The sequence below is a fragment of the Nothoprocta perdicaria genome, unplaced genomic scaffold (assembly GCF_003342845.1).
Source record: "Nothoprocta perdicaria isolate Ctin4 unplaced genomic scaffold, notPer1 scaffold_312, whole genome shotgun sequence".
NCBI classification, from domain to species: Eukaryota; Metazoa; Chordata; class Aves; order Tinamiformes; family Tinamidae; genus Nothoprocta; species Nothoprocta perdicaria.
Window position 1 is genome coordinate 250,995 of NW_020455547.1, and position 27,556 is coordinate 278,550.

At 38.2% G+C, this 27,556-nt stretch overlaps 1 protein-coding gene across 1 annotated transcript in view; it reads right to left on the reverse strand.

Moving 5' to 3' along the window:
* The window catches only part of TNIP3 (TNFAIP3 interacting protein 3), a 63,006-nt gene that overhangs the window by 22,591 nt on the left and 12,859 nt on the right, over positions 1 to 27,556 (reverse strand). The window contains exons 2-6 of the mRNA XM_026042723.1: positions 16,662 to 16,747; positions 11,111 to 11,243; positions 2,682 to 2,768; positions 1,163 to 1,252; positions 124 to 189 (exon numbers count right to left, since the gene is read on the reverse strand). Of these exons, the coding sequence (XP_025898508.1) occupies positions 124 to 189; positions 1,163 to 1,252; positions 2,682 to 2,768; positions 11,111 to 11,243; positions 16,662 to 16,747 (462 nt within the window). The remainder of the gene's footprint in view (positions 1 to 123; positions 190 to 1,162; positions 1,253 to 2,681; positions 2,769 to 11,110; positions 11,244 to 16,661; positions 16,748 to 27,556) is intronic.

Sequence of the window (27,556 nt, forward strand, 5' to 3'; positions counted from 1 at the left end):
TTTTTTTTTTCAGATACTGACTAAAGCAAAGCCTTGTTGATAGTTAGACAGAGGGTGTGGCCACTTGCACAGCAGATACAGAAGTATCACCATTTAGAAGAGCAGAAGTCGTCAACATTTTACCTTTTTTTCATAGCGCTGCTTCATACTTCTAAACTGATGATCCCATTGCTTGTTCACCTCCAGTAGCTGTGCATGTCATCAGGAATCCACAGTAAATAACTTTTGTTTCAGCATACTCGATACATAAAGAATAGGCTGGCTTTCTACTCCTTGAGCTCTGAATGTTCACAACCTTCTCATTATCCAGCCAGCTCATCTCAGAAAAAGCATGTCAAAATTTTGACAAGCTGTATGGTGCACCTGCCAGTTCTTCACTATTTCAGTAAAGGTGCATGAATATTCAGGAAACAGCATTCAGGAAACATGCAATTATATGATAGGTTAGAAGTGAATCATTTGTAACACAATACAAATCCCAGCTGCAGTTCCTAAACRGCCAAGGATGCAGGACCATGCAGGTAAGCAGGAGGAGCTAAGTCAGTGTGTATGTGCATTTTCTTATTTCACGTACGAAGAAAGCCAGGCAGTTCTCTCAAAAGCATGCTGCTTTGTGGGATAGAGCATGTGGGAAAATGCATGCTGCTTTGTGGCTCATGTTTTAGGATGGTCAGCAAGAGAATGTGACCAAGGTTATATTTATTACTACTCACAGTGATTCCCTGGCCTTTACAAGAGAGATTAATAAAAAAGTTTGCCCTCTGTGTCATGTACATTTCTGCTTTTCTGGATTCTTAGCTGTGTTAACAGAGCTTCATTTGCTTTTAGCAATAGCTCCCCAAATATAACTCTGCCTAGCTTGGTAGATAAAAGCAGGACTATAGAAATTAATTGAAACATAAGTTTAAGTGCTTACAGAACTGGGGTTGCTAAGAAATACAATTCATCAAGTCTTTAGATAGAAATTTTCCTTTAATAATGCAGGACTAGATTTTCATAAACAAATCTTAGGCCTTATTGGACTGGCTGGTAAAAGCAACTGAAGTATATGCACAGTGTAAGCACTGGTGATAACACACTCAGTGACTTTCTGCCCTTATACATTACCAATAATATAGGGTCTATCCTACAGAGTGTAATTGTGAAGGTTACTTAACAGTACCTCTCGTCTCTGTCTCTCCAGTGAGAGGATGCGTTGTTCCACACAATCAGCTGTTACAGTCTTCTTTTTGGTCAATAATATGTGCTTTGACTGAAGGAAAAAAAAAATAAAGTGTTTAAAAATGAATAATTTCAGCATTTTCCCTCCAAGCTAAGATTATCATATGAAACTCCCATCCACACTGCCATGTGCCAATAAAGAAATATTAAAATAGCAATATTTTCTGATACAGCACTTGTATTTCAGCTCCTTTACACCTGAAGTGAACTCTGCTTTAAGCCCTGCTAATTTTGTGTGCCTATTTAGAGCAGCCATCATGCAAATAGAAAAAGAAATAAACAGAATTATGTCTACTTGCACCATCCGACATGTAGGAATTAAAATAGCAAATCAGTGATCCTACAGATGGCAATATAACCAAGTGCCAAAAGCCACAAAAGTTAAGCGTAAGTTAAAAAGGGTATAAATAATTAGTATTAGAATAAATAGTGCTGTTGTCCCAATAAGCGTTTGCAGGACCAAGGCCGTATTTTTTAGCACAATGGGTTTGAAACAAGCAATGAAGCAAATGACTGGGCCATTTGCAGCTACTAGGAAATTAGTGAACATTAAGTTATTTCATCCTTAAACATAGGAGTTTGTCCATGTAGAACATAAGCAGATAAACGGTCAATTTTTATAATGGCGATGAAGCAGATCATAATTTCCATGAGACTTCTATGAATTCTCATAAAAACAAATCTGTAATCTATTAGATATAATTTACATACCTAAATATCTACATATCTATATACACCCACACATACTCACACACATGTGCATGCAGAAAATTCACTGTGCCAGATACCTGGTCATTTGAAGAGAGGGTTTTTTTTGTCTCCCTAATCTAAATTCTCAACCAATAACACGGAAAACTGAGGAACAAAAGTGTGTGCACTTCTGAGGYCTTAAACCTCCCCAAATCATTTTTTTTTCCAACTAGAGAATTTAACRTCTACCACCAAAGGAGAACACAGAAGTGCTGTTCTTTCAAAACCAAGCTCATTGGCACAAAATGCTTAACTTAAAGTACCCAAAGCAATTGAACAGCTCCACAGACAGCAATAGATGTGTTGAATTGCTTTCAATGATCAGCTTTAGCCATATATTTAGCCATGCATAGGCAGTCCTGCTACAGTTAATGAGATGACTCACAAATATAACAGTTTTATATGTACACTGCACTAACTGGCTCAAAAATGATTCTCTGAAACTACTGGACCACTAAATGGAACCACTTTCTACCCTTTGTATAACAAATTAAAACTACCTGACAAATCCTAAGGTATTTTTTTCTTTCTAAGAATGCTACATCTAAAAATATGACATTTTCTTCTAATTTTAAAGAGCATAAATCATTCAGACAAATCCAATCTAACTCATGTCAATGCACTAAGCAATACACATGATTTGTCCACTACTTTAACCCATTCCTGTTAACTACATAGGATGCAAGAGGACAGGTAAAACACTCACTTACTTTTAACTGGTCAGGTGATGCTTCCATTTCACTCACATCTGCCCATGCACATCCAGAAGGGACTGGAGCATTTGATTCACTATAGGTCTTTGAAAGAGAAGAGCAATGAAACAGATATTTAAGTTACCTAAAGGAGCAGGGAAAAAATACATGCAGATGTACAGCATACATACAAACAAGCAGCCAAGAGTAAGAAGAAGAGTAAGGAAAAGGTGATGRGATTTTGATTTTAAGCTTTTTCTCCTTCCCAGCTGGGGCTTCCCAGAATGTTTAAAGCAYACTGCCCGTGACTAATGTACAGGGCCAAACATATAGTGCTTTGTTTCACGTGTATGTAAATCACAACAGACTGGCCAATTCAYCCCCAGAGAGGAAGCTGCATTATGTACGGGAAAAAGAGAGTCATTTTTTTCAGTAAATAAGACAACAGGATTTTCTTTCCACAGATCAGAGATTTACTTCCAGTTGAAACAAAGCACTTACGCAAGCATGACAAGTCTTATGTGACAGCAAGGAAATGGGAATTATCATGATAGAAAAGGGAGTGAGTCACGCTGGCAAAGGAGCAATAGTACAGTTTGTTAACAGCTATAGGGAAGAACACACCCATACAAAACGCAAGGCGTTTTGGGGAACCCCAGTATTGGAAAATTGACTAACTTTCCCTGAAGAAAAGCTACACAAAATTTTAGAACAGATTTCATTAGTCTTCTCCTAAGGGCCTATTTTTTTGCAATTATAGTCAGTTATGCTACCCAACTATGCATCAAGCTTTAATGTATGCCAGTCTGTTCTGAACTCTTCAAACTTATGTCTCAGTCTCCCATTTGGAAGAAGTGGCTAGTAACAAATAATACTGAAATGTATCCACTAAATTTTCAGATACAAAGAYGAAAAGAAATAGAAAAGCACAAAGTATTGTCATCTTTAACAGTAGRACTCTGAGTAACAATAGATTTGAGATGGAAATGTGAATGAAAAATCCTTTCCTCATTGTGGCAAGGTCTCTGGGTCTGAGCTTTTTTCAGAGTCAGAGATTGTATAACTGTTTTTCAAGGAAAGGAATACAAAACTAACACACWATCATCTACACTTTAGAACAAAAGAATGTAAATCTTTTGGAAAGCTTCCAACTTCAAAAAAATTTCTTTGAAAGGATGGAATTTAAAAGGCATGTTCCAAACCTCTGGCTGGTAACGTGTGACTAAGCAGGTGTGTGACTAAACAACTCATTTTTGCAAGCTAAAAAACCCAATGTGGAAGAAAGCTGCTATTTAAAAGTACTCATACATCAAATATATCTTGCCCAGCCCTGATGCTTCTTTTAAATTTTTCAGTTTTATAGAGTAGGTGGAAAACTTGTGAGATATTAGTGAAAAGTTAAAAGATAGATTTAATTTTAGATAGAATTACATCTTGGATTGTATAAAGAATTTATTTTAGCCATCAAAAATAAAAGATTTCATCTATGTCAGGATCAAAAATAATCTTTGGGGAAATATCCCTCCCAGGTACAGCAGCAGTTTAAAGAAAAAAAAGACTATCCAGTTATGACTGGTAACACCAGCGATTTCTGCAGTTACTCTTTTTTCCTTCTCTTTCCCCGCACCCCCCCCATTTCTGTAGTGATTTCCATATTGTAAAAAAAATACATACCAGTAACCATCAGACAACGAAACACAGTAAACTGCTTTACCACCTAACCAAGTTAACTGAAACAGGAAAGCTATCCCCCAGAAATTAGAATTGCAGTAAGGCCAACTTTTAAAATGAACAAACACACCATCCTACATCAGAGAGCACAGTAATAATTAAACTGCAAAATCCCCATAGTGGGGAAGAGGAAGGACTAGACATTTTAAAAATGAGAGAGARTCTTGTAATTTTCTAAAGGTTTATTATGCCAAATCAAAGCTTTCACCTAAGGACTTCAAATGCATTTACATAAGTAGGTAATAACCCTATTTCACTCATAGGGAAACAGATGAATGCTAAAAGYGATCCAGGTGCTGGTGTCAGATCAGAGAGGGGTGAAGGACACCTCTCTTCCTCAGTCCACCTGTGGCTGGCACAGSTGCTGCTGTAACGTCCATTAGCGAGATGTCACTGTGAATTCGAATTTTGAATTCTCACTCCCAAGAAGGGAAAAAATATATTCTGAAGTTACTGCATGTGAAGAGTCAAACATGAAATCACCTACTAAAGCAGAGATTAATGTCATCAGATAGAAATAAGTGGAACAGCAATTACCTATCTTCTGATTACAGTGTCCTGGTGTCTTGTGTAATATTTACTACAGTCCTATGGATAATAAGCTCACACAAATAATCTGCTTGGTCCTTATATTACCAATACTGGACGATTAACCAGTCCATAAAAATATAATCAAAAACTTGCAAATATATGCTAGACACTAAGTCCTCAGTTGTCAATAACTTAATAATCTTTAATCACTATTAAAAAAATAATACTTTGAGTTGCAATCTCTTTAATGCTACAGTAAATCTCAGCACTCTTCTTTGCAGTTCCTCTTCTAATACAACTAATGAAAATCAGTCAAATGACAATGCGAAAGAAAATCAGTCCACTGTTAATGCTTTGATGATACTGTTGTGTGAAAAACACAGATTTCAGATGAACAATAAACACTTCCATGAAACATGAAGTTTATACATTTGCACGATGCCTACAATCAGTTAGATTTTAGAAGACTTGATATGAAATACATCTCAAGGGTTAGAACATGCTGCTTAAAAATATGGTATAGTTCGTCTGTGTTAGCAATTTGATGGGAGATATGTCTTGGTCCCTCCCTTACAAGTGCTTTTCTGTACTGATTACCCTTGAAGAAGAGTATCAGTTCTTGGAAAGAGAAGATTATGGCTAAAAGCTAAAATAGAAGAAAAGCTGACAAGTCACAACCAGAAGTTCAGACTCCTCAAAAGCGCTGGAGTTCTTCCAGTGCAAACCTAGAAATACTCAAACAAAATTTCTGTCTCTCTCTGAAATAAACTGATGATACTGAACATAAAAATGATAAGATATTTATTGTCTTTAKATCTGCAGTGCCAAACATTTATTTATTTAAATTTAAACAATTTATTTAAATAAACCTCATTTAACAATCTACTGCTATGCAAATTAAGAACAATTTAGTTGTAAGATAGTACTACAGAGATTCAAGATTTATCAGCCTTCAAAGGTCAAAGAGGAAGAGTATTTTAAACCATTTATGGTTGGTCTGAAGCTGCTGAATCAAACATGCAGTTTTAAAATACTTACAGAACTCTAGTTCAAGACTAGACCATAAAGGTGGACGCAAACCTAATGAGAAAAGAGGACTGTTTACAGATCCAGCCTAACTTGTAAAAAAGTTAATAAAATTTGGCAGTCTTTAGAACATAAAATAAGCTGGRGATTGCAGGGAATGTATAGCTAGCAAGCTACAGAGGAGCTGTAAGTCTGGAGGGGCAAAAAAGAGAGTGTTCAGAAAGTCCTTCACATGCCATCGTCTMTTCCAAATCTATCCAAATAATGGGATTATATATTACTACTCCTGCTACTGGATTGTGACATGTTGTTGTGGCATCACACTACACTGAATAAAATTTAACATCTTACATTTCAGCATAATTCAAGTAAAAATGTAAAGCAAAGAAGTTTGGAATAGAGTCTCTACTCCAGAAGAGTAAGTGGAGTGGGGTAACTAAAGAAAATAAAATTCATACGAGAGTATTTACTTTCTATTTACTTTATTTCTTTAGAGAGCTGATGAGAGCTGGCCCCTCTTAGAGTACTGATGCATTTCTTTTCTATTAACACCTGCAATAAAAATGCTTCCCTGAAGTCCACAGGAGCCATCTTGTTCCTCTACTGCCACTGTAATATCCCTATTACAAAGGCTGATCAAAGCACGATGAAATGTATTAAAATGTATTGTATCCATCTGTTAAGTGTATCCATCTCAAATTAAAATAAAATTTATTAAATGTATTAAAAATAACCTGTCCCCTTGAACCTGGAAAAAGTTCAAGTAACGATCTGAAACCTCTGTAATGTCTGTGATTCATAATTAACATCCACATTCTCTGAATCAGTACAAATTCTTAGCATGACCTTTATCCTGTTTTCCTCCTACTCTTGGCACTGCTGCCCTGTCACCCATACCTGTGTTTCTAGAGCACTGGGCACTCTGGTATTCAGCATTTCGGTGCATGCTACAGACGAAGCTGACAGTARAACTGATGACACACATTTCAAAAACCACCACATGCAGTTCTGGTGCTCTGCACTGTGGCAGACAGCACTTGATTATCTCTCTTTTTTGTTCTCTGATATTAAAGATGAGGTTGAAGGGAGAAGCATCTTTTATAGCAGACACTTTAAGCAAGCTCGGGGAAAAAAGTGTCAGACGGCTCYGCGTGTGACAACCAGGGAGGTGCAGCAGCGAGCTGGGCGCACACGGCCCGTGCTCAGGGACTGCCGTGAGGAGCAGAAATAAGGCAGCCTCTCAGCTGTAAGGGAGAAGGCTCCCTGGGGATGAGTGGGACGAGGCAGGGTTTGCTGCCCCACCGAGACTCACTGATTTAGCTCCAGGTGGCAGCACAAAACTGCCTGCMAGAGCAGAGGGGCAGAAGGGCGTAGAGGTGTTTTATTAATTTCTATTATGTTCTATACYTTCTGTTATTAAGGGCTTCAAAGGGTTTTTTCCTCTTTTCTCTTGTTAAAAAAATGCCATGGGAGAAAAATCAACACATGGGAGCTGTGGCCAGCTCAGGATCYTCTTGCAAGCCTGAGCATGCTAAGAAGTTACAAGTTCTCAGTTTTAGACTACTGGATCTTCATTCTAGGAAAGGTGTTTGTTAAAACACTTCAAACTAGCCACACTCAGTGTATGATAGAATATATTATAGATAATGAAAGTCATCGGTCACTTCTGACAMTCCTGGCTGTTCACTAATTCCAGTGAAACCAAGACCCATCTAAGTGCTTGATTAGAAGAAAATGAGAATCTTTCCTCAATGATGAGAAAATGGTAAAATCATCTACAATATTTCCTCTTAGCCTATCACATATCTGCTATAAGATTTTTTTAATTGCATGGGTAGTAGCAGAATTGTAAAAAAGCTGTAGTGAAAGTTCAGTGGCTTCTGGGGAGCTTTGTTTGCTTACATTTTCACCAAGTTTTTGTTTTGCCTTTAGAATATTCTCAAAACTGCTCTGAAATCTTTTAATSTATTTTGGGTAGGTGGAGTACATTTTGAAACGGTAAAAAACAGAGAATTTTAGTCCCAGGGTAAGAWCAACCTTTAAAACAGAAGAAATTAAGTCCTCCTTTCTACACATGGTCTATATCCTTTACCTGGATAGAGAAATGTCTTACAAAGGGATTTTGGCCTCTAAGTCAAACAACCTCCTTCTTGCATACTGTTCAGTTAAGCACTCACAATACTCTAACGAAAAAGTGTAGATGTGAACACATGTGGGCATCACAAAATTAGAGCAATGTTTACTCATTTTCTCAAGCTAAAAATTGATCCCATAAAATATGTTAACTTTCCCACTAATCCTTCTATTACCTTATGTTGACACATAACTAATTGTTTTAACTATTACTATTCATTATTCTTTCCTAGTTGATGTTTTTTTAGGGCAAGTGCATAGGATGGGTAATTAAAATATTTTCTTGCTACATAAAATCTTGGTGAAGCCTTAAAGTGCTGAAAATACTCTGCATGCAGTGCAGGATTAGTGCTATTCTAGATTCCTCTTGTCCTTTACTTTCTCCCTCTCCAAAATGAAGAATAAAGAACCCACTCCTTCGTGAGGTATGTTGTGAGGACAGGCAGTTTGCACAGACTACAACCTCTGCAGAGCTGGATCTTAATATCCAAGAATGAACAGAATTCTATCAGCAATATATAAATAACAGCACAGAAAAAAAATAAAGAAGGAATGGATAAGTAGATGTAAATTAATAACTGTAAAAAACAGCACCCTGACGAGCAGAATGAAGTTACAACTGATGCAGGAAGTACAGACTAAAGGAAGGGCCTGGAACATCTGCCCTATGAGGAAAGGCTGAGKGAGCTGGGTCTGTTCAGCCTGGAGAAGAGGAGGCTGAGGGGGAACCTGATCAGTGTCTATAAATACCTCAAGGGAGGCAGTGAGGAGGAGGAGGCTGGCCTCTTTTCAGTGGYGGMCAGYGATAGGACTAGAGGAAACGGCCACAAGCTGAGGCACCAAAAGTTCCACAGGAACTTGAGAAAACACTTTTTGACAGTAAGGGTGACAGAGCCCTGGAACAGGCTKCCCAGAGAGGTTGTGGAGTCTCCTTCTTTGGAGATCTTTAAAACCCGCTTGGACTCAGCCCTGTGCCCCGTGCTGTAGGAGACCCCGCGTGAGCAGGGTGGGGTTGGACTAGATGACCTCTGAGGTCCCTTCCAACCTTAAGCAGTCCTATGATTCTATGAAGTGCTGAGAGTTAGTTCTACATACCCTGCATAACTAAACTTACGAAAACACACTGAAGGAAAAAGGCAGCAAAAGGGAATCTGTTTATCGATGCTTTCAGATAACTCTCAAAAGTGCCCTAAGCTCAGGAGAATATGAGACTCTGTAGCACACAATTTATGCTCTTCATCTCAGAATAAAAGTTATAGAATAAAACAAACTTGCTTTGCCAAGCAACTTCCTGACAGACTGCAAAAAGTATACTTCATATCTTTATCCTAATTCCTAAATACAGATTTTTGCCTTGTTTCAGTTCTAGATCAGCACCTCATTCCACAGGCTATGACTTGCTGATTTTTAAATTGGTATCTTATATTCTTTATAATAGGAAGTATTGTAGCATTTCCAAAAATATTACCTTCCCCCCCACAAATATACAACCCAGAGTATGTGCTCCTAGCTTCTTATACTGAGACTGTTGGACTGTATCACAACTGTGAATTGTCACTTAATGTTCAAGTCAATAACCAGCTAATGGAAAATCTAATTACCTTGAAGAAACAACCCTCCCCCCCCAATAAAAAAAAGTATTTCTACTGTGAAAACATCATAAAATATTTCCCTCCTTTCAGCTATGAAACACTCATCTACATGTGCACACACATACTTCTTGCAAGGGCCAACAAAGTGATAAGGATGCAAGAAAAAACCCAAAATGCAACAGAAGCAGCATTCTGTGGGAAGTATTGAAGTATTCCGCAGAAAGGTTTGAGATGAGCATACACTTTTTCTGTCCTTTCCCCCAAATCCTTTTCTGTATCTCCTTCTATTAAAGAGAGTACTATACRCAGGGGAACAAGTGTTTCCGCAGAAATTTTAGCTCACTGTTCTGCACAGTAACTTCTTATTTCAGTGCTGCTCAATTCTGCTGCCTGCACTGACTTCTATTTCACTACTCTTATTCCTCCCCAGAAGTTGGGAATCCCCCGTTCTTCTGTGTGGGTTCTCTTTCGATATGTTTCTAATCCTGCTGGCCTGACCCAGGGATGTCTCTYTAGGCTTAACTTGTTTCACACCTCAGCATCATGAGTCATTTTAGAAACGGTGGTTTATGCGTGGAGAGAGCTATGTGGAGCATCTTTCATCGCCGTCATGCCTTCTTTACCTTCTCATTAATTCCCTGCACTACACTTAGGGCTATTGCCTTCAGAGATTTCCTTCCCTCTATCAGAATCACTCAGGCAGGTGAGCATCTCATCGCTCCCAGCGGAGCATCAATAGAGAAACCTCCTACCCCTCCCCTTCACAGTTTGTACAAAACAGGAATTTCCTTTTGCCTTCCTGCTACGTGTAAAAAGCAACTTCCTATTTAAGTGAAGTTTAAATGAAAATTAGGTTATTATTTAAGTGAATGAGAGGTTAACAAGTGAATGCTTGTTAATTTCCACATCACTAAAATCAATAAAGTACACCTTAGCAGGTTGTTCTATTTATAATACCACACAAGTGTGGGTTGAAAATCATAGCTTACCTTCTAAATAGCCTTGTTCCTCTCTATCTAAATGCCTCCTAAATGCCCTCCCAAAGATCTCTGTCCCTCACATCTCATCTTCATTTACTTCCAAACTATTAAACACAGCAACATAGAGAAACAGTTGTGTTCTCAGGGTATGCAGTTTTGTGGATTATCATCATTCAAAAGCCAGAGCTGGCTACACAGGACGGCACTTTGGACGAACTGCTGTTTTTAACTGGTCTTTTAAAGCATTATAAAAAGTCCCTTCTCACTCAGAGATGATCCTTACAACAGAAAGTAGCTATATCAGGGAAAAAAAAAAAAAAACCACACACATGAGCTCAGTGCACCATTTAAGAAATCAGAAAGTTTCCTGTATATCTGCTGAAGTGAAAGGGAACATGTCCCTGTGATGTTCTTCCTTCACAGAAAAACTATTGCAAAAGAAAACCACATTTACCTTAAGGGAAYGTGAAGTTCCCTGCTTGTTCGGACACTCTTGGGCAATAGGTCCCGGGTTCTCACACAACTGGGAAGTTTTAGTCCTCTCTATCAGATTCCTTATTTCAACATCCAGCTCTTTGCTTTCACACCTGCTAGAAAGAAACAACATTATACTTCACAGTTAATGCACAAAAAATTGAACTGCAGAAAAAGTAACTATCAGCTGTTATCTTAATGTGATAATAGACAGCATGACTAGTTCTTTACAGGTCTCCAGGTCCCTGTTCCTTGCTAGGCAGAGAATACTAAAGCAGAATCACACATAAGGAACTCCAAGTGTTTTGTGATAGAAATTTATTTAAAGTATTTAAACACGATTCATTATGAATTTTACTATATTGTGTCTAGAAAATCTTAGCAGCCATTCTGGAGTTGTATGACAACTGCCAGGCTTCTCCTTCCTGCTCCCTCCAAATTTCAAGAATGTTAAATTCAATTTACAAAAATGCTATTGTGAACTCCAAAACTAGGGGCTCAGATAGCAAAGGTTTTTTTGGTATTTTTATGCAATATTTCTTAATATATCTATTATGCATTTTCTTCCTTTTCCTGAAAAATCTCTTTTAAGAACATCTATATCTCGCAACAATGGATCTCTTCTATATCCTAAAATACTTGTTTTGTGAGAAAACACTGGGTATTTTTCAGCCTCTCAGTAATGAAGGAAACTCAGGATATAAACCCACTTAAAGGCTTGCTCCAGATTTGCATAAAATAAGTAGGGACAAATTAATAAACATACTGTAATAGGGGAGTGTGACTTTCAGAGGAAAAGCAGGGCATAAATAAACTCTCCCAGAAAACTAGATAAAGCTAAGCTTTCAAAAAGCACTAGCTTATCTTGCACTTAGGCTTTAATTTGCCAAGCAGCCTAAAGCAAGACTTAAGTTTAAAATGATGCGTCACCAAAGCATGAAAACAAACCGCGAGACTCAAAAACATTAACAACCTGTTATAGCAGTATCATGCCTGGTTTTAGGCAGAAAGCGTCCAAATTCTTCATTTCAACTTCTGGAAACACTGAATGTAGCTAGAATTTATCAGTTATATTTATTTCAATTCAGACATGCAATTCATAGGTATCTCACTGCATATTCTGGGGAAAATGTAAATGGACTAATGATAAAATTATCCAATAAACAAATCCATCTATCCAAATTATAAAAGTACGGTGAATTTCAAGCTGGGAGCACAAAATGATCCATTTTATTCCTGATATTTATAAACAGAGACTATAACAGAACTAAATTTTTATTCAATAATACTTTTTGCAGAGGTACTACAATAAAAGTCAAACACTGGCAAATAAGGATACAGAAAACTTGAAGAGCCTGAACTTGAATTGCTTTCTAGTAGTTCAYCTGAAACTGCAGTCCTTGAGCTGCCAGGAGCTTGCCATGCCAGCAAGCACAGAACAGAGACAGCATCAAACTGGGCAAACAGGTTGCAAGTCCTCAGTTCCAATACCTTTCAAGCACTCATTTCTCTTCAAACTACCTTGTCTATGTAGGGCTACATATTTGGGTGCTTTTTAGGGCTAGACTTGTACCATAGGAAAAAGTATTTTTACACTAGGAAATTTACATTTGTAATTAAAGTAGCTTAGAATAAAACAATTGTTAGGAGAAATAAAGTAGCAATTTTGAGGTGCAGTCCTGAGAACAGGAAAAGAACAGCAGAAATAAATGGCAGGAGTGCAGTAGTAAGTACTGGGACAGGCTGCACTGCTCGTCCCTGCTGGCTCCCTGACAGTGACAAGGGATGTGTGACCACAGCCTCTTGAGCTCAGAGCATGAACCAGGCTGAAATGCCTCATAAACATAGTAAGGTGCCTTTAAATACTTTTTCTCAGCCAAGAAATGTTCATTTTTTATGTTACTTGCAGTTCATCAGCTACTGTAGCTGTACATGTTATTTACCTTGCATTACCTTTCCTTACCTTTCTGTCTTCTCTTTCTCCCTTCCGAAGAAGGGAAAGAACCAGAACCAGCTGTGCCAGGATAAAAGGCAAAGAAACACAAAACTCTAGAATCCTTGCATTTCATTGTTGCTCTGTAATTTCCATGCTTCTGACATTATCATCCAAGTCAAAAATTCTCATCTGGATTTCTAACCATCTTTGTTTTTCACCTCTGTTTTCATACAAAGCTTTTTTGACCAGAAACTATCTCCTGTTTTACCTGCATTTTACAGGGGTATTGGCCACTTCTAGAATTGAAAGGCTCTATTTACCATGAAACATGTGAAATGTTAAGCAACCAAATCTGGCACACAAATCCACTTTATAGGCCAGATTTTCATAACACACAGATGGAGCACATGAGTTCTTCAAGTCAAGAGTTACCCTAGGACAGTTCTTGATAATTATTTGGAGTTTCCCATGTTGGGCTGTAGAGGGCACTCATTTTTTTTTTCCAAATTACTTTTGGTTTTATAAAGCTTGATGATGCATTTCTGTATCAACATCCTTGCAGTGTTAACCCTTTGACAACTTTTTTTTTTTATAATGAGCTTTATTTTTGCTAATGAAATGACTTTGAAAAGATGAGGACAGCAAATATGCAAATATATATGTGGCCGGAAAAATACGTGTTTATCAGATGGACAGGTACCAGCTCTACAGCTTCTCCTGAGGTAGCACTTGTGAGCTCTTTGCTCTCCCTGGTGTTCAGTGAGAATCTGCACTACTGGTTATTAATTGTAGTTATCTGCCAACAATGCATAGAAATACCTACAATTTGCATTTACTGCAGAAGATTAATTTGATATTCAATATGTAGAACTCATTTGAAATAATAATTCCAGAGCTGCTGTGTTGGTGTCACTCGTGATCAATGAAAGCACAAATACACACCATAAGCAATTGTGAAAGAGGTTTTAAGCCAGGATTTACAGCCAGACTCCAACTCTGCTGAGCTGCATTTTGAAGCGAAATCAATTCCAGAGTCAAGGGGCTGAACACATATGCTTCATCCTCCTGGGTGGGCATTTCTGACGTGGGATTACTTTTTGGATAAGCTGGTCATAAAGACAGCCATAGAAAAAAATGTATTTCTGCATCTGCATTATGGAGGATGAACTGAACCAGATAGAATATAACAAGCAAACACACATGCAAATTTCAAGGCAAACCATTCAGCTAATGCTTCTCCTATTACTTGTCAGTGCACATGGTAAACCACTGGCTTCCTCTTCAGAAGAGGCCTAATGTAAAGTTTAGGATCTTGATATTAAAGCTGTGCTCAGTTAAGACTAAACAACAAAGAATTTCTAGTTTAGGAAGCAATGGGAAGAACAAGATCTTGCTGAGAAAACCGACTTTCCTTCTGGGAAGGTTTTGGAGCCTCATGACCTCTTATAACTTTTATAAGGATTAGCAAGCAAATCTGGAGCTGATAGACAATAGTGAGAAAGTCAGGCAGCCCCTTACAAACCCTTGAGGCTATGATAGTCTTCAGCACCTTCAGGTCCTGCCTTCACTCACAGTTTAGGCTGGGATTCAAGACAGATCCCTAGAAATCAAGCTTCACTAATTCTACATTCTCTCTCACACAGAAGAGAGTTTAGCATGCATAAAGTATACTGCACTCTACTATGCAAACATAGAAAAAGCACACCCATCTTTGCCAACTATGATTATATATTATACACACACACAAGGCTGGTGCATACTTTCCAAGCACACAAGTGTTGTATTTTTTCTGAGTTCACTTTTTAATTCAAGTTCCACCAAAACATACAATTAACCGAGTATTTCAAATGCATAGGTACCAAGTCAGCTATCAGCTGAGATTCACCTCACAAATGAATCTTATTCTGTTTAGAGCAAAATGGTCCCGATGACAAAAAAAAAAAAAAAAAAAAAAAAAAAAAAAAAAAAAAAAAAAAAAGTGCTCTCATTGTCCCTTGACAGTTAAGTGTGAGTTAAAACATAATCCTGCTTTATCTTCAAGAAGAGAGCTCCATAATGCAAGGTGTAGATAGGACTTAAGCATATTCATTGTGGGACTATAGCAGACAAACTGCTTCAACTTTCACTCGAATCTGATCCAGACAAAACATCTGCCTATCAGCCCATAAACGTCCCTATACATCTGTTCCCTTTATGACAAAGGAATGGAGCTTTTATGGAACATTTAATAGCCAGCAGCTCTTTGGCTGTCAAATGTCACATCTGGAGAAGCTGTGTGCTGTTAATGCGAATAGAAACAATTATTCTTTAATAGTTTTGCTTAATTTTAAGAATTACACAAATCACAACAAAAGAAATGGAAACACATCTGGTTTCTAGGAGAATAAGCTAAGAAAGGCCCCAGTAATTAACTGAAGCTGTACCTATAATCTGTTCCATCTCACTGAAGAAAATGTTAAACTGTTAATATAAAAGTGCTTAGTATTTTCCAGAGTTAAAAATTTCCCTGAATAAATATGTTACATGCAAGAAGAAAAAGACCAGTCAGTTCACATGACATAATGTCTTACTCATCTCTCAGTGCTGCTGCCCTGTGGGCCTGAAGGTTCCTGTTCTTTGAATGGCATTTCACTATTACTGCCTCACTTCTCCAACTTCCAGTCTATATGTAAAGACATTGTTTTAATTGGTTTTTTTGTTTAAGAATAGTACTAAAACAAAATTAAATTTGTTCCTGCTGGATACAATTTAGGCTGAATTCTAACCTCAGGAAAGCGATAAAATTACTTTCATCARCTTTGTAGGGTTTGAAGTAACACAAAAGAATTATGGACTACTTCTCCAAGAAAAGTAAATGAAGTAAATGGGCACATTCACCCAGATGCCTCACCCAGCACTCACTTAGCTGCATGGGGACTATGGGTGGAGAGAGATTGAAGTTTTGACATGAAAAATGAATCAAATGGAAAACTTGACCAAATAAAGCCATCAAATAGCATGCACTTGCTGAGAAGATGAATTCTTCCGTTGTAATACACACACAAAAGAAGCTGCCAGGAGATGGCAACGAAGTGTTGAAAGATCTGAAAACTGAAAGATACGAAGCAAATACAGGGAGACAAATCTAGAGCAGAGTACGAAGCAAATACAGGGAGACAAATCTAGAGCAGAGTACAAGTTACTTGTATTTTTTTCAAGGAACCGCTCTTTTCCAAGGAAGGCCAGTAGCTAAGAAAGCTTGAACCCCTTTTAGGAGAGTCTCACAGCCTCAGGAGGCACCTTTCCGAAACACACGCTGCCGTAACCTCTTCTGCACTGTCTCTCCCATGGTCTCAGCCTGGGCACAAGGTCTTAACAAACCACAGCTGCTGGAGGACACTCAGCTTTGTAAAGCTGAGCCAGCTTCTTGCCTACTGTAACGGTGAGGCAGCCTGAATGAGACACAGAGGAAGTTCAGGGGTCTGCCTCACTGCTTGAGGCCTTGAGCTGCCACTGATAAATTAACAAATACAGGAAACACTGCATTAGGGATTTTCAATAACATGACAAATACATTTCAAAAAAAAAAAAAAGGCTAAAAATTATAGTTTCATACCTTTCCATTTCAACACACTGATGGGAACCCAATTCTAGAAGATTCTCTACATCTTTATTCTTGCTTTTGAGCTGCTCACAATGAATCTATTAAAAATGGGGAGAAAAAAGTATACTTAGAGGAGAAATTAAGTTAAAAACTAAGTAAATTTTAGTGTATGATCACAATGAGAAGAAACACTCATGGCTTGCCTGTATTCTTCTTTCCCTCTTCATACACGATATATGGCTAACAAGTAAACCAGAAATCTACTTCCCATCTACTTCTTACTCCCAAAAGTTAACTCCTCTAATAGCACACCAGGCAACAGTAGCAGCTTTACAAGGCTAGAAGCAGCAAGAGGCTCTGATTGCAGTGGCATGGAACAAAGTTGTCAGCAGTCATAAAAAATATTGACAATATAGAGGGAAAAAAAAAAGTAATACCACKGTAGCTAAGGTTGAGAATTAATTGCTATATTAAAACTAAAAAAGCAACTATTTTAGGTAGAGTTTGTGCATATCCTCAAACTCACCAGAAATTTTGCATGCTTCATGGTTCACCCGACAGAACCAGTAGTGCAAATTTAACTTCACTTGACCTGATATAGATCTGATATAAATCACTTGGACAGACAGGAAAAGTGGCTTTAAGTAAGTTATCATCCACAATTGATCCTGAATTGTTCAGAAAGGAAACTCTTTTCCTAACTTCTTGTTAGGAAAACTGCTAACAAGTTTTCCTCTGGTAAGGGCCAGCTCCTGTGTCGCCTGGCATTTCCAAAGAGAAATGAGAAAGGAAACACTGACAATGACCTCTTTACGGACACTGGAGCAGCTTGCATCACCTGTGGATTGGAGTGCATACAGATACTCACCAGGGGACTAGAGGGCAGGGAGGTGGGGAGGTAGGAAATCTTTCCAAAGAAAAGGAAAGATATCAGGGGTAATAGTAAGTAGGCCACATTTAGATAGCCCCTTTCAGAACCAAATTTCGAAGAGGATAAAAAACAGCTTTTAGAGTTTTATGAAAATATCGTCATGTCTACATGAGAAGGAAGAGACAATACAGAGCCAGTGCCACCTCATTCATGACAGTCATTCTACTGACTGCTATCGGCTTATTACAGCCCTAAAAAAAATCTTCAAGGTGAGTGGGATATCTCCTGACAAGGAGTCTAGAAGCCTCATTCTCATCTTTAGATCAAATTATTAAAATGGCATTATCACAGCATTGGGTTTGGAAAAACAAAAGGTCAAGCACATCTTGACCTAACTGCTGCCCATGTTAAAGACAACGATGTGACCACTGAAATAAAGTGAGAAGTCATCAAGACTGAAACCCACTACTTATAACCTAATGAGTTTTCAATTACAAGTCACTCTCTGTTGGCAACATTAACTTAATTTGAAACCGCAGCTGAACGTTTTGCAGAAATCACACTGCTTCATCTAAGTGCACAGCAGAAATTTAAAATAAATGGTTGCCTGGAAAAGATCCAAGGCATTTGGCTTCCCTCTCCTCTTCAGTTCCCATTTCACACCATTTAAATGCATCTGGTAATCACCAATTACAAGAATCCTATTTAGAGAAAAAAAGAGAAAAAAAACAGTTTTCACCTGAAACCTGATTCCAGCTTGCCCAAGTTTTATGAGGGTCTGTTCAGTCGTTACAAMTACATGTTGAAGTACAGAAAGCTGTACAGAAAGTTGTGTTCATTTGATTTCAATAGAAGCTGCAGATACTTGATATTGATGAGAATTACATCTTTGTAATTACATATTTGGAGGTTCCTAAACTTAGCTTCACTTGTCTAACTTTAAACATGAATTTTGAGAAATGCCAGCATAGAATGAAAACTGCCAACTCCCACCAGGATAACAAAAAGTAAAATGAAGCAACTAAACCAAAACTGACCATACCAATCTCAAGAAAGAGAAACAGAATTCAGTCTCCAGTTCCATCCTGATTTATCCCACTGGGCTTAGACATTTCAGTAGCTTGAGATCAATGTGTCGAGTTACGCACAGTAATAAAGCCCATGTGCTCAACACATGACATATTAAGGAGATATAGGCTAGACATTACTTAGTAAAAAGGATTTCACGTTGGTAAAATTCATCTAGCAAGAGGCAAAAGAAAGTGTTGAAAAACTAAGAGGGAAATTAAAAGGAAAAAAGAAAGGAGTGAAGAACATAGAGGCTACTCCCTTATTAGCATCTCGCTAATACGAGAATGTCTGCCCAACCTGGCAGGCCAAGCCAGGCTAAAGCTACAGTTATGAAGCTGGAAGAGGATGATTGAGGTTATTGCAAATCTTGCATATGTTTGCTATGAAAATAACTATAATCTTTTACAACTATAATACCGAATGTAGTGCTTTAGGTTTTTATTACATTAGACAACTCAAAGCCTAGGTGGATAAAAATCAGCTACATCAAAAATTAAGGTTTTGTAGAAAACAGGCGGTTATAATAGTCATGTAAAATTCACAAATGTTCTGTTTTCAGTCAAGGYTTTTAAGGACAGGAACACTTCAAAGAACAACAGAATTCATTTTGCTCACACATTTGCACATTTTAGCAATAATTGAGAATCTCTGGGGAAAAAAAAGACCATTAAATTTCTGTAGTATTCTGCAGTACTCTCTTCCCCTCAAGAATTCATTACTGCTTTAATAATAATCAAAGCAATAAACCTAAATATATCTAAATAGGTCCAGAAAACTGTCTGGTACAAGTTTTTTGCATTAAAAATAGGAATGTCTTCCACATACAAAAAAAAAAAATGCATTTAGGGAGAAGTCTTCTTCCCCAGGAAAGACCAGATTGACTAATTCTCTTTAAAAGATTAATTATATCAATGATCACAGACAGACATTCATCAAGTTAGTTTCAAAATGTTCTCCATTCTCCTGCTCCTTTCCCAATCATGTGTATGGATTGTTACACCCTGCGCTGCTCTTGGCTTTGCTTCCACTCCCATTCTGTAACTTTCTACAAGTCTAGTTCCGGCTGAAGCTCATCTCATTTTCCTAACCCTACTCCATAACTCACTTAATTCTCAATTGTGCCAACGTGATACTTTGTGGAGATAGAATACAAAACGAATTTCAGAAACAAGTCAGTCTAAAGGAGACTGTTTTGTTTCTTTATTCAGGTGGGTCAGCTCAATCATTCCATTTTGCAGAACACCAGCACAGGGAGAGACACAGTCACACTGCATGAACAGATTCCCTGTCACAAGGGAGGAACAGTATACTACTACCAAAGGACTTAGTGGAATATGGGAAGCTCTTTTGCCACCAGATAAAATGGTAGTGAACTATATCCTCTATCATTAAGGTAAGAGATTRCAAGTGAAATTATCCTTATGCTGACCCAACAGAACCAAAGAACCACAACCTAGTGAAAGCAGCACGGAATAACAGCATACTATTTATATGCTTGTCAGGAAGCTTCATATTAAGAGACAAAGCCATCAACAAGTTACCTTCTCAATGATACCCATTTCTGTACTGCAGAAGATTCAGGGCCTAACCATCACAGACAGACTGAGTAAACTTGCCTCATTTTAGTAATATCTATATTGCAAAATTGCTCAAAAACAAAATGGAACATATATAATCATAAAGGCTGTTGATAAACAAGGTGACAGTTTTTTTTATCTTTGTGTGTGCGTTGTGTAGGAGGAGTGGGAGGAAGAAATCGATTTACTGTAAATGTGATCAAAATTGAAGACAAAAAAAAAAGCACTTTATTGAAGGAATCCTAAGTAACACATGGTGAAATAAATTTTTTTTGCCTTTCATTTCTGAAGTCAACCATGAAATGTAATATTTCCATGGTCTCTTCCTATCCAGACAGTCCCTGATTTGGTATTTATAATAGGAATAATAATTTGTTCATCTATCCTTGAACTAGCCTTTACACGTCTCACAGTTTCCGCACCCAACTTTTTTTTACTGAAAATAAAACTTTAGTCGTATTGGTAAATGCAATAACAGACAAACGCACAGACAAMTGAACTGCCAGGGCTCTCCTCTCTCCTGCGTGCACCACATTATTTCCTTATGAAATTTCCTTATGAAGCACTTATTTCCTTATGAAGCACTGAAATGCCAATATTAGACATTCTGCAGACCAAAATATAAAGTCTGAAATAAAAATTTTGTCAAAGACAGATTTAAAATTCTTCAATCCCAGCTTTGCCAACTACGTTCAGACAAAATGAAACTGATACCTGCTCTGCATGATGCAGGAGGATTTAACATCAATTCTTTAGAATTGTTCTCACCATTATATATAATTTTCCTCGGTTAAGATAACAGCAGGCTCAGAAGAATAAAAGGCTGCTCCCCTCAGGCTCACTGAGCATGCAAACTAATATGAAAGGCTACAAAACATTAAGGTCAGCCTCAAGAATATGACTATGTTTCTAATGTGCAAACAAGTCACGTTAGAAGTGAGCAGGAGAAGTCAGAGCAATAGACCTCAGAATGTCCTTAKCAGTTTTTTGAAATGCTACAGTCAACCTAATCTCTTCTTTCTATGAACTGAAGCCTTGCAAAACTAAAAATATTAATTAAAAAAGTAATAAAGTTATGAGTTGAGGGGGGAGTTAAAAGATATACTGTGACATTTTTGGAAGCTGAAGGTAACTAAGGAAAATCCTGACATTTTATGTATTGGACTTCAAAATTAAAATCTGCTCATCTATGCCCAATACTTAAATGCAGGCTATCGATGACTTTCATATACTGAACATGTGCCCATTTTTAATACTTCTAGATAAAAATCTTTTATGGGAAAAGTGTAAAAGTGAACTCTATCATGTATATAAAAATCTCAGTGTAAAAACTATGCTTCTTTGGACATATCAATTGTATACATCTTTAATGAAAGCAAATCACTGTTAATGGCATATAAATCAGCTCAAAAATACTTAAAACACATGGATGAAAAGAAAACTCTTGACAATAAACATCTTTGATGAATTTCTGATTGCTTGGTAATAGAATTTTAAGTAAATCATATACACAGACAAAATTTTGTGCAACACACTAGGAATACTAACTGTATTCCACCCAACAGTACTGCCTGAAGCCTTTCTAGTGGTATTTTGCTCATGATCTCTATCTAGCTTTAATGGGCATGTAAATTATTCTGAGGTTGGCAAGATGGGGAGAAGTTCTGAGCTGTTTGTTAAATGTCAGCTTTAAATTATGCAGTGAACAAACTGTTTTGTTATTGTTGTTCAGAGATAAGAGCTTGAACAGGAAAGATTCCAAGAGATAAACTATAGGAAGAGGTAAACAACCTACCGAATAAAAGCACAACTAATGCAAGTATTATCTATATATCTATTCATTAATAGAGCCCCAACTTTTTTTTTTTCCTGAACTATTTTAAATGAAGCCCTCTCTACAGCATATCTGGGATGTTGCCGTAGGAAAGGGGAGGATTTCCTTTGTAATCCCAGTGAAGAGAGAAAAGGCATAGCATCTCTTAACTGCAATAACTGGGAATTAATTCTCCAGAATATAAAGGTCTCTCCGCATGTTATCAGAAAGGGAAGCATTCCATGCAGGGAGTCATGCAGCTGGCAAGCAGAGGAGTTTGTGAGAAAAGAATTAAAGACACAGGCAGATCTACCTGCAAAAAATAGTACAACTGAAAAAAACATAACAGGGAGAAAGAAAGAAAATCTTGATTTTGATCCTAAAAATCCTAAGATAAAAATGAGCAAGAAAAGCCCATAGAGATGAAGGAACGATCAGACAAGTTGCAGAAAGCTTGGAATTACCTGACTGGCAGGAACACCCACCTTAAGGCAGTTCTCAGAGACCTGTAAAATGTCGGCTGTTTSCCATATATTTTATTGTGTGCTCACTTCTGAAAATGTTTTAATATTGTCGCTAGAAATTAGGATTCTGCTAGCAGCATATCATATTCTAATAAGGATCCAGAAGCAAGTAAAGCAAAGATGACCTGTAAGTTTTCTTTCCCTACCTTCTCACTGCTTTGCATTTCATAATCATCACAGATGTACTGAGAACTATTTGTGACCCCACCAGGAAACAACACTGGTTCTGAAAATGGAATAGTTAATTCCAACTATGAAAGTTGTATTACTGACAGCAAGATATCCTAATGATACATTTTGATCAAGTAATTAAGAGGGAAAAGCACACACAAATGTTTGCTGCCTTCTCCCTTTACACAATCCTCATCTCAACAGTGCTCACAGCTCCCTTTGTTCTTAATTACTAACCTTGAGGACACCATTTCCATTTCAAATTTACAGTGCTGTGACTCCAAAAGTTCTTTATTCAGGCCTGGAATGCTGGCAATTTTCTTTTTGGGAAAAACAGTGAAAATAGCAATTTACAGCAGCTGGGCAAACAAGACTAATTTAGTCAAGAGTTCTGGATCACCCACAAATAGTATCTTGATTTTGAAAAAAAAAAAAAAAAAAAGTGCTAGACACGGATGAAGAGCCCTCCTGCTTCCAAATGACAAGCCCAGTATAGGAATCTGATGCCTGATCCAGTCAGGCTATAGTGCTGGGAATATCCTAAACTCTACATAACAGGCAAAATTTCCCAAAAGTTTATATAAAAGTGTTAGCAAACTAAAGAACATGGGTCGATGTATTATACACTGTATAATACACTATCTTTGTATCATTTAATTTAAAATAACTTTTTTTAACATGCTGGAAATCCTGTCTGGAAATACACCCTCAATATTCTTACTTTTCACTGTCCAACTTTGGGRAAAAAAAAAAAGAAAAGAAAAAGAGCAAAGGGCATGTGCTACAGCTATTCTATCCAGTCTATCCATAAATCCCTTTAAAAAGTTATGTAAAAGGCTATTAAAACAAACATTTACTAGTTCCAATAACAGCTTTTGGATTTGAGGCCTTTTTGAAATATAAAGTGAAAAGAGGCACATGATTTCATTCTGAGGCTAAGCAAATACCCACTGACAACAGCTTTAAATTGATGCAGAAGCTACTCACCATTTTTAGGCTAGGTGTTTGTCTCCTTGCTTCTGGATTAGAATGCACTAGTCTCAATGGAGGCTTATGAATGCTCTCCGAATCAAACGATAGTTAAGTGGTTTGGACACCTATATGTGTGTGTGTGTGTGTGTGTACATGTGTATATATATGTATATCAAGGTTTAACCTACACCCATGCTTAGGGAAGCCCCTTTCCTAAAGTCATTCTCATGTTGAGAATATATTCATACCTCAAAATAAATACAGCCCACACAGATCCACTTGAAAGCCCTGCTTCTGAGAGACCACAGAGGATTCCCTCTCGTTCTTCTGATCAGCATGGAACAGTGACACAACGCAACGCCCACAGCGCCTCATCTGCAAGAGCAGCGCTGTGGGAAATGCAGCGGTACAACACAGTGGAAAAGTTACATCAATTCAAAGGTATACAGCACAAATATTAATCTAGAAGTAGAACAATTTACTGTAAAGAGGAGATAGGCCACACACCCATTTCTAGGAATGCATTTTAATTAGAATTTATTCTAAAGGTTTCCCTACAGAAAGGGTGCTCTGTTCTAGCAGCCCTATAGCTCCCCATCAGCAGGCATCCCGTGCTCACCCCCAGCAGCCAACACCACGTTACTGTATCCGATTTGCTCTCTGAGGAGGAAGGCGTAGAGAGGTGGAGACTGCAGAAGCCTCACCCAGACAAGAAGTGATACAGCATTTTTGAGAACATGTTGCTTAGTTTAGGATAGAGTCCACTGCRCAAATTAGTTTATTAATCAAGTTTCACAGATGACAATAAAAATCAGCACTGTCAAACAAAAGATCTGTATGGGCAGTCAAAAAGTGCATTTTTAAGCCTCACTCTTTCATTGGTTTCAGTTTCARTGACAACAAAACTTTGCAGCTCTGCACCGAGGAGGAGAAATTACTGACATTCTAGAAGGCTCCTGTCATTTTCATTGCTGAATACACTGCCCTGAAAGTTTTTCCACCCTCCTAGCTACTCACAAAAGCAGAGTGGATGTCCAGCCATTTACTCACTGACCCCCATACACACACTCTAACCATTTACAAATTCACATCCAATTCTTTGCAGGTTTGCTGAAACAGAGGTATTTGCAATTAGAGCAGTGGAAACAACAGGCCACGGTCAGGATGTGGGAGACCAAAGATCCATTCTTTCTGACCATCTGATAGGACTTTACCTCCACTTATCCCTCCTGGATAAATGTCTTAACTGCTTGAATTGCAGCCATTTCTCCAGGCTTTACAAGGGCAAGGTTCAGTAATAGTAAATACTTATTTGCAGTCTTCCACTGGGTATAAAATATTTACCATTGCTGAGTTACAGAACACAGAAATGACTCTCTAGTTTGAGGGTTCAGATATTTACTGAGAGAGTTAAGATTTAGTATCTGCCTGGTTAATATAATTTCTCAGGGCAGTMCCCTGTTTGTTTAGCACCACAGTCCCTATTTCTTACTCTGACCTCCAGCTAAGTATCTCCAAGTATTTATAAAAAGCAGAAAAGTGGCAGGAGGGGTGGTTGAAAGCAGACCCCCAGAAAAAAGCTCTACAGAAAACTGCTGGAGCTCTGTCTCTTGGGAGAAAAGGGACAGGTGCTCAAATTCTTCTGCTTCAGACAGACCAACATGTCCAATTTCTATGGGATTGTAAGTAGTGTTTTTTTTTTTTTTAGGGGTATATTTTATTGTCATTGGTTGCTCAGCAGCAATGATGGGGCTAAATTCCATCTTTCCATGGGTGCTGATACTGAGTTCTTGGCACCTGCTGCACTCCACACTTGTGGTTTGTGACAGCCAGGCCCGGAAAACAAACAAAACCCAGAACCATCAGGTTGCTCCTAATGCATGGCTAGGCAAACCAGAAAGGTTAGGCCTTCTGAATCAGGCGCCCTTTTGTCTGAAAGGCTCTATGCCATTCKCTGAGCCAAGAAAAAAAGACCGCAGGTGCCAGCTTATGATAAATGTTTCTGAGACGAAATGCACAGTATTTACAAATAAGTGAGCAGAGCAATCCTCCCGCCTCATACACATGTGTGTTAGAGTGCTCAGCTACTTGTACTGCTTCTCAAGGGCTATTCCCAAAGCACACAGGCCAGGGAAGTGAGCTCTCCTGTGCACTAACGGAACAGCTGCCTTCTGAAAAGAATATAGAAAACACACTCCTTGCTTCTCCCACAGGAGATGAAAATCTGGGCTTTCTTCTTTCCTGTTAAAGCCCGTTYAGCAACGTGCTTGTGTCCAACAGCTATACGGTTTCATTTTAAGCTCTTGTAAATGGTAGTGATATGAAAGTAATGACATTTTCATCACAGCAAAGCACGCACAACAAAACATTTTGTGGAGGCAGAGAAAAAACAGTTTATGGAAAAAAGTGAACAGGGAACCCTTTCTCTCAACCTCCAGTGGAAAGTTGTGGGGTACAGCAGAAATCACTTATGCATCTTTCTACCTGACTTCTCCCCATAGAGAAAAGGAAAACCCCTCTAGCTACACCACAGCATGCTATAAATGAACAATAAAAGTTTCATTGCCTCTGCATGCAAACTCAGGCCAGTTAACTACACAAAATCCAAATTGGATACCTGCCATTCAAGTTATTTTATTGTCCACAGAGGAACTCTTTGTGTAGGCACTTTCCATAAGGGAAAAATAAGGAAATGAGTTAGAAAAAAAATYAATATAATGCAAAGACAGCAGCTTAGAGTACTGGATCCTCCGTGCCTTGTGGCTTACATGGCTTAATTGCCATGTAAGTGTTATTGAGCAGAGAGCACTAGTCTTCTGGAGAAGAAGCTGAAGACAGACCTGCTGCCCAGGAAGTTCCTGAGATTTACTCTGAAGACAGTTTAAACTTAATATGACACTTAGGGCATTAAGAATTCTGCAGGAACTAGGCAGCCTGCTGTTCTCAGCAGAGGCATTACACACTGGCAGCCTACAGCTTCCCCTCTCTTGCTACATGAATGAAAACTGCTCCCACACATTTGTAATTTTGTCAGGCTAAAATAATCCCTGCTTCATTCCAAAGTATTCACATGCCCAAGATCAAGAAGCACCCATCTGAGGTAGTCATCCCAACTGTCACATATTGGAGGCAAACAAGCAGTTAGTGAGGGGATAAGGAAAAACCTTATCACATGCTTCATATAGAACTGAAGCACACTTCTATCTTCACAGATGTGGCTTTCCCAGAAAGGGACTGCTTCCCAGTTCCACTCCAAATTTTAGTGTGCAGCTTTGAGTTTAGTTTGGACTCAAACACATGTTCCTGAGAAAAGTCAAAGCGCTTCCCAGCCATTTAGACCCTACTTCCCTATATGGCTTGCTGCTTAGCAGCGGAGGCAAGGCCACCCACAACAAACTTTTCCCCTTTTTACTGAAATAAATTAGTTCCACAGTTTTAAATAAGGTTTTGAATGAAAACTCAAACAATTATGACCCAAAGAGATATTATTATGCTGTTTCACTGTATGTTCATGAGGATTTTCTACATGGGAAACAATGGCAAGGGAAGGAAAAACTACAGCAATTATGTTCTCACCTTCATCCAGTCACCAATCACTTTACCATTAAGTCAACTCCCAACTCAGGTTCCGCTCAGAGAGGTGTCCATGCTCCTTCCTCTCCAAGCCATGCTCCTCCAACTCATATTTGAAAGGAACAGCCAAGTCTCTTAGAAATCGGGTGGTACTTTCCCATTTATTTCAATGGATTTGACCCTTGCCCATCACCACTACAACTGAACAGCCAACTATTGAAAACAGGCTTTAAAATAGGCCAAGAAAAGTGCTAACAGAACACCATGTCAGTGCCAGTTGTCCATTCCATGAACTTTAAACATGCAGCTCAGTCACAAGGAAGTTTCCATAGAAG